The sequence below is a fragment of the Octopus bimaculoides genome, chromosome 2, assembly GCF_001194135.2.
Source record: "Octopus bimaculoides isolate UCB-OBI-ISO-001 chromosome 2, ASM119413v2, whole genome shotgun sequence".
Lineage (NCBI taxonomy): Eukaryota > Metazoa > Mollusca > Cephalopoda > Octopoda > Octopodidae > Octopus > Octopus bimaculoides.
Genome location: NC_068982.1, coordinates 134,591,490 through 134,602,640, shown reverse-complemented (window position 1 = coordinate 134,602,640; position 11,151 = coordinate 134,591,490). Strand labels below are relative to the sequence as shown.

The following is an 11,151-nucleotide window of genomic DNA, read 5'->3' as shown; positions in this document are numbered from 1 at the left end:
GCCCATTTGAAAGTACCCTTGAGTTGGCAGGCAAGATGCTGTGCTTGAGAAGACCTGTTGTGTCAAGTGAAATCGTAGTCATGGTTGATGCCAGTGCCACCTGCTCCCTGTGTCAGTGACGCATAAAAAGCACCATTTAAACGTGGTCAATGCCAGTGCCCCCTGACTGGCTCCCATGCTGGTGGCACGTAAAAAGCACCCACTACACTCTCGGAGTAGTTGGCATTAGGAAGGGCATCCAGCTGTAGAAACCTTGCCAGATCAGATTTAGCCTGGTGCAGCCTTCTGGCTTGCCAGTCTTCAGTCAAAATGTCCAACCCATGCCAGCATGGAAAACAGATGTTAAATGATGATTGATGTACCTCTTTATGTGTCTGAGGAGAGGAAAAATGTTCATATCAATCGTGCTTAATTCATAAATTGTAATGTCATTCTCTCTACTGTATGTGTGTATTTCTGTGTGTGCATGCATGTGTTTGCCTCCAGTGCCAAAACGGGTTGAATGTCAAGTCAGTTGTACCAAACCATTAACCTCCAAATAGCTTAACCCAATCTTCTCATTCTATTATCAAAAGCAAATACAGTAAAATCAAAAAAAAAAAAATCATGTTAGTTGACTATTTGGAGAGAAAGAAAACAAAGCCCTCTCATGCAAGCATGAAGGGCTCTGCCTGAAAACTTAGATGTATTTGGGTTTAAGTGATACCAGGGATCAATTCTTATCCAAGGAGGTACAATAATAATAATTGGTAATTATTAATTGCAGAGGAAAAACACTGGTAGTAGAATGCAGCTGGTTCTTATTGCCAAGTGCATGATCACTTGTCCTAAGAAACCCAATTCTGTTATTTAATAATGCTCTTGCATCTATATTATAATGACAAATATACTTGACTAAATTAATACAAACTTCACACATCCACTGGACCAATACTTGACTACGGTTTCTGTAGCAGTTATCAGACAAAAAACAAATCTTCCTCTTGGATAAGATACCAGTTTATAGAGATGATTTTCCCCCAGAAATTCAGTTACACCACCATCTTCTCTTGAATTTTGTGAGGTTGTGTCCAAATCAGAAATGAATATTACTGTTAATATACAATGAAATGAAAATAAAGTGAAAGTTTTTACCGTCCAAAAACTGTGTATTTCATGTTCAAATGTGGTTGCTTATTATAAGTGATAAACCATTGAGAGCCATTGGTGTCTGGACCACTGCTAGCCATGGATACTATGCCTCGTGTGTTGTGCTAAAGAAGGAAGGAGATATTTTTACATTTTAACAGTAATTTCTTTCAAAGCCATTATTATTGTTGCTGTGGACAGGTAGAAGCATTAAAGTATCAGAACAAAACCTTGCAGTAATACTTCCAGCTATTTTTGTCCTGAGTTCAAATGCTTTTCATCCTTTCAGGGTTGATGAAATAAGTACCAGTTGAGCACTGGGGTTCCTATAATCAACCAGCCCCACTTCAAAAAAAAAAAAAAATTCAGGCCTTGTGCCTATAATACAGGGTGGCCACAAAGACTGGGTACATGGAGTAAATAAAATCATAACATAAACAATTAAATATAAGAAATAATAATTTCTTAAAGTATGTGTGAATCCCCATGTACCCAGACTTTGTGGACACCTTGTAGTAAAGGATGGCTAAGGCAGAATCATTAGCATGCCAGGTGAAATGCTCGGTAGTATTTCGTCTGTCTTTATGTTCTATTTTCAAATTCCGCTGAGGTTGACTTTGCCTTTCATCCTTTCTGGGTCAACAAATTATGTACACTGAGGTCAATGTAATCAACTAGTCCCCTCCCCACAAAAATTTCAGGCCTTCTGCCTTTAGTACAAAGGATTATTATTATTAGTGCATGCTAATTTAGTTAGTCATTATTATTATTATTACTACAACTACTTGGGAAGTAAATTGATGGAATCATGAGTGGGGGAAAAAATACCTTATGGTATTTGTTCCATCTCTTTACGTCCAAATTTCAGCTCCTACCAAATTTATCTTTGTTTTTCATCCTTCCAGGTTCCAAGCAAATAATAGCAGCTGATATACCGTAAATTCTCGAGTATAGTCCGTCCTTGAGTATAATACACAGGGGATTTTTAGGGGACTGTATCTCCGAAAAACCTAAATCTTGTGTATAATACGCACCCCTTCTCTAACTTGAGTCAAGGAGGTCTATATAACGTCCTTGGTTTGTAAACATATATACAGTAACATCCTTTATTATTATTGTATATATATCATAATGCAAACGTGTAGCTTTTTTGTGCACTTTGTTTGCAGAAAATAAAGAAATAACAGTAATAACATCAGTGAAAAATAAATACTAAGTAAATTGCCTTTACATATTTATCACTTAGAAAATATTTTTCATTTTTAACCTCGTATATAGTACACACTCGGGATTTTGACCTTTAAATTTTGGGAAAAAAATGCGGATTATACTGAAAGATTTACAGTACTTAGAAATATACTAAGAGAAGGTTTAGATACAAAGTGAAGGAAAATATCAAACAGCAAACCTTTAAACTGTCTCGGAATTCATCTTCAAATTTTCCGCCCCATATACTAGTACCACCTTTGCCTGTTCCTGTTTAAGAAAATAAAATATAAAAATATCAATTAATTTATTAGTCTGAACTAGTATCATCATGAATAGCCTACAAAATCATCAATAATTTCCTCCACAGAAATGTTGTGTGTTGTAGAAACAGGAAACTAGAGAAGCATGTAATAAAATGTGTGTTACTAATGCAATTGTGGAGGCACAATGACCCAGTGGTTAGGGCAGCAGACTCACGGTCATAGGATTACGGTTTTGATTCCCAGACCGGGCGTTGTGAGTGTTTATTGAGCTTTGGTTGGCCCTAGGATATAGTTAAAGAGGTCTGCCCATTTTAAGTGATCATGTGATGGAACTGAAATTCTTAAAAACCAAACAACCACACCTGCACCTACAATATCATCATCATTATTGTTTACAGTGTGTGCTCAACACCACATTGATGGATAAATATTCTTTATTTGTGGATTAACAAGTCAAGCAATGGGTTCATGCAGATTCTTCTCCACACTACAAATAAAGTATACATATATATATACCATCAACATGTAGCATTCGTTTTTCCATGATGGCAGGAGTTGGATGCTTTGACAGGATCTGATAAGTCTCAGGGCTGCATCAAGCTCCAGTGTTAACTTTGGCATGGTTTCTACAGCTGGCTGCCCTTCCTAACATCAACTACTTTGTGTACTGGGTGCTTTTTTTTTCATGCTGCCAACACTAGTGAAGTTGCTGAGAAATTTGCAAGACAAAAAAAGAACAAAACAGAAAAGAAGGATTGTGTATGTGTGTATAACACCTGAATATAACTGGAAAGTAGGTCAATCATGAAAGTATTAAACACAAAAACATGAAAAGACAAAATGAAGCACAGAAGAAAAAAAAATATTTATTCTGTTCACTTAACACTAACCAGTTGGGTCACCAGTTTGAACCATGAAATCTTTAATGTTCCGATGAAATATGCAGCCATTGTAGTAGTCTTGAGCACATAAGGCTAGAAAATTCTGGAAAAGAAATATATTTGGAAAAATAATGGGTTTTGTTGAAGCAGGATAGAATGAAGTAAAATAAACTGACACAGTAATCTACAATGTTGAGAGATAAAGTGCCTTAATAGATCATTCTTTTCTATGACAAGATATGGATTGTACACTGCATGTTGATGGAAATCTTTTCAATTATGTGTTGCTCTACAGAGTACAGTATTCCATAGATATTTATAGTTTTAATATAACTCAGATAGAAACAATGTAGCAGTGTTTGACAAGGCTGGACCTTTGTATTATTAATGCGGTTCATTCATTAAGCTTCCACTGTGTTTCCATATATTCAATTTCACTTACAAAATTTGAGTCAACCCAAGGCTATGATATAAGACACTCACACAAGGTGCAATGCAATGAGATCAAATTCATGATAGCCCAGTGAATTTAACAACTCAATCATGACTACACCAATGGCAAAGGAACACAATAATTACCAGCACAAATTCAATATCTGGTTCTGTAAACTGTACCATCTTTGAAATCAGTTACACAAAAATAAAACTATATCGATATGAGATACATATGAAACACATATTTAAGCAATGAGAGGTAGAAGTCTAGAGAAAAAATTCCTGCAAGATAAAAATATGATACCATGGAGAGGAGACTTTAAAGTATCATGTGCCATGGCTGGATTTCTCTGGTTCAGCCTCTATATGTAACAAAAGTTAAAGAACCAGTCATCACTAGCAAAGGAGTATGGCTTGATAACATATCCCATGCTTTTGCTCATTGTTTAGGTGCCTATATAACTGAGCAGACATAGACGTCCTCTCAAGTCTTCAAGCGCCCTACTTTTTGACTCAGCAGCACAGCCAGGGTGTTACAGTTTGAAGAGGAGAAAGCTGCACCAGCATGCAGCTAGTACACATTTTCAACTGAATAGACTGGAGCAACATTAAATGAAGAGCCTTGCTCAAGGACACTGTGCTTCCTGCCGCAGGAATTGAATCCATGAGCCAAACACCCTAACTACCAACTCATGCATCTTCACTTAACAAAGGTAGTTTAACCCATTAGCATTTAAAATGGCTATGTCAGGCTCAAATATTCTACTTGCTTAATGTTCAAACCAACTAGATCCAGTCTCTCACACCTACCCTACAATGTCAATGTAAAATGGCCCATTTAAGAGTTCCGTTCAATTGTCGGGCAATATGTTGTGCTTGAGAAGACATGTTGAGTAAAGTGAAATCGTTGTCATGGTCGATGCCAATACTGCCTGACTGACACCCATGCTGGTGGCACATAAAAAGCACCATTCAAGTATGGTCGATGCCAGTGCCACCAGACTGGCCCACTACACTCTCGGAGTGGTTGGTGCTAGGAAGGGCATCCAGCTGTAGAAACCTTGCCAAATCAGATTGAAGCCTGGTGCAGCCTCCTGGCTTGCTAGTCTCAATCAAACTGTCCAACTCATGCTAGCATGGAAAGCAGACGTTAAATGATGATGATGAGATCATCGAAATCTCAAAGTTACAGGATAATGCATGATCAATTCGAAACATCAATAAATTAGCCTTACATTCAACAGAGGAGTCTGGATGCTAAAGGGTTAATGAGATTTTAATGAGCAGGCATGAATTTACAAATAAATTGTAATAAATCTGAAAATTATCTTTACCTCACAAGCTTTAGGAACTTGTTCACAGAACAGTTCAATCTTAACTGGACCGACATCAGTATGAACTGTAACAGACTGCAAAACAAAAAGAATTCATTGAATCTTCAACATTTAAGTTTTACCACCAACACCATCACACACTTATATTCAGATTCTGGTAATAAATTGTTCGTGGAGGCGCAATAGCCCAGTGGTTAAGGCAGCGGACTCGCAATTTCGATTCCTAGACCGGGCGTTGTGAGTGTTTATTGAGCGAGAACACCTAATGCTCCACGAGGCTCCGGCAGGGGATGGTGGCAAACCCTGCTGTACTCTTCCACCACAACTTTCTCTCACTCTCGCTTCCTGTTTCTGTTGTGCCTGTAATTCAAAGGGTCAGCCTTGTCACACTGTGTCACGCTGAATATCCCCGAGAACCACGTTAAGGGTACACGTGTGGAGTGCTCAGCCAATTGCACGTTAATTTCACGAGCAGGCTGTTCTGTTGATCGGATCAACTGGAACCCTCGACGTCGTAAGCGACGGAGTGCCAACAACAACAATAAACAGTTCAGCAATTCATCATCATCATTTACATCTGTTTTCCATGCTGGCATGGGTTAGACAGTTTGAGAGGAGATAGCCAACCAGAGAGCTGCCCAGGCCCCAATTGCCTGTTTTGGCATGATCTCTATGGCTGGATGCCCTTCCTAATATCAGTCACTTTACAGAGTGTACTGGGTGCTTTGATGTGGCACTGGCACAGGTGCTTTCTACATGACACCAGTACAGGTGCTTTATATGTGACACCAGCATGGGTACTTTATATGTGGAACCAGCACAGGTGTTTTACAGGTGGAACCAGCACAGGTGCTTTCAACATGGCACAGGCAAGTGCTTCTTACATGACATCAGCATGGGTGTTTTTTACGTGACACTGAAATGGGTGTTTTTTACCTGGCACCAGCACCTGCAAGCCCTACAAGACAGGGACCTTGAATTATTATATTTTCTGTTATTTAGGTGTGTAAAATTTCTCCTTCTACTCAATGTTTCAGTAAACAATATTCCAGAATTAACCAGTAAAAGGAAAAGATTCCACAAGAATTTGGTTCGTAAATGTTTGGTAAATGATAAATTCTTTGATGAACAACACGTTCCAACTTTGGAAATATGCATACAACAATTCAAACATATTTCACAGTTTTTAAATTCTTCAAAATAATTATCTTTCAAATGTTTATAATTACTCAAAATATATCACCTCTCAATTAGATTTCAAACATATTACTTCATTCAATAAACTGTTAGTCTATATATATCTCTCACGATTACAGGTGAAGAGAAAGAGATTGACATTAATGTCTTAAAAAGGGGGGCGAAATTTTTAAAATAATGATTTCATGGGAAAGGAAAAGGGGAGGGAAGTGGAGGAGGGACAAAAGTGCTTACAAAAACGCTTGAAATTTTTAAAAGTAATATAGTCTCAGAATCGTAATTTCGGTTGTAGGAAGCAGGGATAAAAAGATAGAAGAAGATGAAAGACAAAACGGTTGGAACTTTGAGAGACAACTATTCCAAAACTCCGCCAAAAAGGGCATGTGGACTAAACACATGAAACGTATTGCTCAGAATATCGACCCTTTCTTCTTGCAAATTATGGCCATATATTTTGGTGAAAAGTCTCGAGTGAACATGGGTAATTTTAAGACCCAAAAAAGTTTGGGAGATTATATCGACCCTTGTGCTTAAATAGCCAATACTTATTTTATCGACCCAGAAAGGATGATAGGCAAAGTCGAACACAGCGAAATTTGAAATCAGAAAGTAAAGACGGACGAAATGTCGCTAATCATTTTGTCCGGCGTGCTAACGATTCTGCCAGCTCGCCGCCTTAACACAGTTTCTAATAATACCTTGTAAGGATAGAATGGTAAACACTTTCAGGCCTGTTTTTCACCTTTAAAAAGATAATTAAATATCTGCTTGGATATTATTAATACAAGTCAGGTTTTCAACTAGATTGCATTATAGTTATAGCAAAAGGTACGCATAAAATACAGTTAAGAAAAAATAACGGTTAATGTTTAAAGAACAAAATTAACGGCCAGGTTTCGATTCGTATTTGTAGCAATTTCACATCAATTAATTCGCTATTTAATACCTTTTTACCCCTTTCAATAACGCATGAATACCGCATAATCTTCCCAAACCCGTCTTATGTATTAATACTCATGTAAGGATTCAAAGTCTTTTTACAAACACTTATCAATGGGGTTATTTTGTAAATAAGAAATTGATCCCTCAATGTATTAAAAGAGGTCCTACCTAAAATTAAATCACACATAAAGCAGGAATGCAATTTTATACTGACCATGTCTCCAAAACGTGATTTAAAGTTAGTGCTTTCGTTTCCTGTTGTTTATTTCCAATAATTAGAGGGAGATAACTGCCCAGTTGTGCCAGACGTAACTAGTTTATATTTTATTAATGTTGTATTAAATAGTTATGTCTGGCATAGCGGGTTTCGTCGGGGGAAAAAAAGAGAAAATGGTCTAGCATCCAATGTCAGATCTCGCTCCTCACCATCAACATCGCCATCACCCTCGGCAACGCTGCAAGCGTGCTGGCGTGTCGCAATAGCCTCTAATGGAGAGGTTTCCCAGTGCCCCCAACTTTTCAACCCAAGGTGGTGAATTGTTTTGGAGGTTTTTTTTTCCTTTTTCTCAATTGTGTTTTCTGTTTTGTCCACTTTTCTAGTTTGATTTTGTAAAACGGTAAACCCTGTGAAGGCAATAAAATTATTTCAAACGGCAGTTGGCATCGCCAATAGGCATAATTACAGTTTAGTGCCCCCATTGATTCTCTTTCTTCGTAACCCTTAAAAATTCTGTTTTGTCTGCAGAAATTCATTCTCCTTTAGTGCCTTATAATTTAATACACTCACCGGTAAAATTTCCACTCATTTACTTAGTTATTTTTCTAAAATTTTCGTTGCGTCTTACAACCTTTTCAATAGTTGTTGACTATCTGTTAATGAAATTCTGCAGAAAGTGTAGATTATGTTGGTAATATTTCAAACAGAAAGCACTTTTAAGGGTTGATATATAGTTTAAGACCCGGTCACGAAAACAGAAAAAACCCAGCGTATTAGGTGTAAAACAAAATGTGTAGAAAACGAATATAAAAATTAAAATTTGCGCAAACGAACGGGGAGGGGGAGAGGACTTAGGAAAAATTCACAAGATCCAATTTTTCCCTCCTAACTTTTAGGAAAATGGATATATATTAATGAAATTAAACGCCCTCAGACAAAAAAAAATATACAAATATATCAGAGAGGTGGTTTTGACCAGACCAGGCTTTAAGAAAAATTCTTCAAGGCGGTACCCCAGCATGGCCACAGTCTGATGACTGAAACAAGTAAAAGGAGATAAAAACGAAAAAATAACTAAAAAATATAACCGATGGGGTTTTGCCCACTTTCACACTTTAACTACGGGGATTTTGTCCTAGGGTTTTTTATCCGGATCCCAATGGACACACCAGCTACAAGATTTTCTGGACCTTTGTAGCTGTTATATTTCCTTTGGAACTAACTATAAGTTACAGTTCATTTCCTAACCGAAATTAAATTTGTGTTTATTTCTTAAATAGCCGCTAACTTTCTCCGACTAAATAAAAAAATTAATAGGGGTTAATCAACCGAAATCATATTTCTTGAACAGAAGTTAACTTTCTTCAACAATTTTCTTTCTTTAAAAGCGTCGTTACGCCCTCTATTTCTTCTATTATGATTCCATTTGCATCTTGACTGCCTTATTAGACTATGTCGATCTGTTTGGTTAGCACCTTCTTTCCAGTTGTCAATTCCAGGTCTTAATGGGAGAAGTCGTAAGTTGTTTAGTCCAGTATTATCTTCAATTGCTATTTAAAAATTTTTTTCTTCGTTTCTAACACGCTTTTTATTCCTTTTTTTTTATTCTGTTGCTATTGACGAAAGTAACATTTTGTTGGAAAGGGTGGAATCATTTACCGGAATTACACTAATTTCTCTTCTATTTTACCATAAAAATTAAATACAATATTTTTTAACGTTCAATGTACAATAAGCTTTAATTTTATTTGTAAATTATTGAATCAATATGTTAATCGTAATTAAAGTACACCATACGAAACAACGGCTTTCAATAATATTATAAATCAACAGCGCGCAATTTAAAAGTGAATTTGTGAGAATCATTCATTGTCGGTAAGTTTACAAATGTTTGTTCATCCTTCTTCAATAATCATCGTTATTTATTTAACATCGTACAGGAATACTATATCTTTAGTAAATCACACTGGTTTTTTTTTAAACCGTTGATGGCGGAAATTAGTTGTTTATTTAAAAGTTTGTTTCGCTCTAAATTCCGCCAGAAAGTTAACTTTACAAAAAGCACCAAATTATAAACATTTATCATGTAAGACAAGATGATAATGTTTGACGTTCATGCCTTTCTGAAGAAAAGGTTATTTGTGTTTATTGCAATCGTTTCATTGTTCCAACATTTTCTAGCGATATTAAAACATTTCAGAGTTGCACAAGTTTGACAAGTTGATCAAAGATCAACTGTTGAAACAAACATTTACATCTTGATAGAATCACGATAACAATTTGATATCCATAGAGAAAGATTTTAAGTAGTTACTCAACCTCCAAATAGCTAAATCTCTCTCAAATTACACCTTACCGTCTTAAAAAGGGAATATACTGGATAACGTAGATATATGTTTTTCTCTCAATATTCAGTATTCTTTATTGTTTACTGTATCATTGCTATCCAGTAGACCCCCCCCTCTAAATACCCAGGTTTTCACACATCCCCTCCCTCACTCTCTACTCATGCTCCTTTGGCAATGCCCTGCCACTTGTATTATGATTTCCGTACATCATCTCTCTCTCTCTCACTTCGGATTTAATCCACCCTTTTAAATTTTGGAGTCATCTAACAATGAATTAGGGTTTTCATCTTGAAACTATATATAACCATTCTTTTTTAAGTAACAAGTATTCAGTGGAGGAAGTTTTCCTTTTCGCATATTAAAAGAAAGTGCAACTTTTGTCATATTTGGTGCCACGTTTTACAAAATTCTCCAGACATGTTGTTGTTGACACTCCGTCGCTTACGACGTCGAGGGTTCCAGTTGATCCGATCAACAGAACAGCCTGCTCGTGAAATTAACGTGCAAGTGGCTGAGCACTCCACAGACATGTGTACCCTTAACGTAGTTCTCGGGGATATTCAGCGTGACACATTGTGATAAGGCTGGCCCTTTGAAATACTGGTACAACAGAAACAGGAAGAAAGAGTGAGAGAAAGTTGTGGTGAAAGAGTACAGCAGGATTCACCACCATCCCCTGCCGGAGCCTCGTGGAGCTTTAGGTGTTTTCGCTCAATAAACACTCACAACGCCCTGTCTGGGAATCGAAACCGCGAGTCCGCTGCCCTAACCACTGGGCCATTGCGCCTCCACTCTCCAGACATAGAATAGCATATCTCTCTTCTTTCTATTGAGTAGATCTTCAGCTCTTGATTGCTTCCAGGAATCTTTACCTTCAAGGAACTAGATTTTAGATTTGACTGATCTCTGCATATTTTGGAAAATTACTGTCTTTTTCTACTAATGTTGGGTATACCAGAATTGAGTTGCATTTCAGGGAGAGGGAGAGTAGAATCTTACTTTTGTACATTGTCATTGTAATCATTCTACTTTTTGATTTAAAACTTCTTATCCAGCCAAATTTCTGTTTTGGCTTTTTTTAACTTTCTTATGGCTCTTCAATTAATATCTTGGCTGGAAGACAAAATTCCTATCATTAATGTACCTAGATCCTTCACTTCAGATTTTTGGGGGGGATTTTTTTTTTTTTTTTTTTTT

At 36.9% G+C, this 11,151-nt stretch overlaps 1 protein-coding gene and 1 long non-coding RNA gene across 2 annotated transcripts in view; one reads left to right on the top strand and one right to left on the bottom strand.

Moving 5' to 3' along the window:
- Positions 1–22: 22 nt before the first annotated feature.
- Positions 23–7,711, bottom strand: LOC106873478 (peptidyl-prolyl cis-trans isomerase-like 3). The gene is made up of 5 exons (XM_014920864.2): positions 7,604–7,711; positions 5,251–5,325; positions 3,491–3,584; positions 2,537–2,604; positions 23–1,253 (listed from the first exon to the last, which is right to left on the bottom strand). The coding sequence occupies exons 1-5, from the start codon at positions 7,604–7,606 to the stop codon at positions 1,131–1,133; spliced, it is 363 nt and encodes a 120-aa protein (XP_014776350.1). The 5' UTR covers positions 7,607–7,711; the 3' UTR covers positions 23–1,130.
- Positions 7,712–9,371: 1,660 nt separating this feature from the next.
- The window catches only part of LOC106873480 (uncharacterized), a 5,372-nt gene continuing 3,592 nt past the window's right edge, over positions 9,372–11,151 (top strand). Inside the window, exon 1 of the long non-coding RNA XR_001409877.2 lies at positions 9,372–9,481. This is a non-coding gene — a long non-coding RNA (uncharacterized LOC106873480). The remainder of the gene's footprint in view (positions 9,482–11,151) is intronic.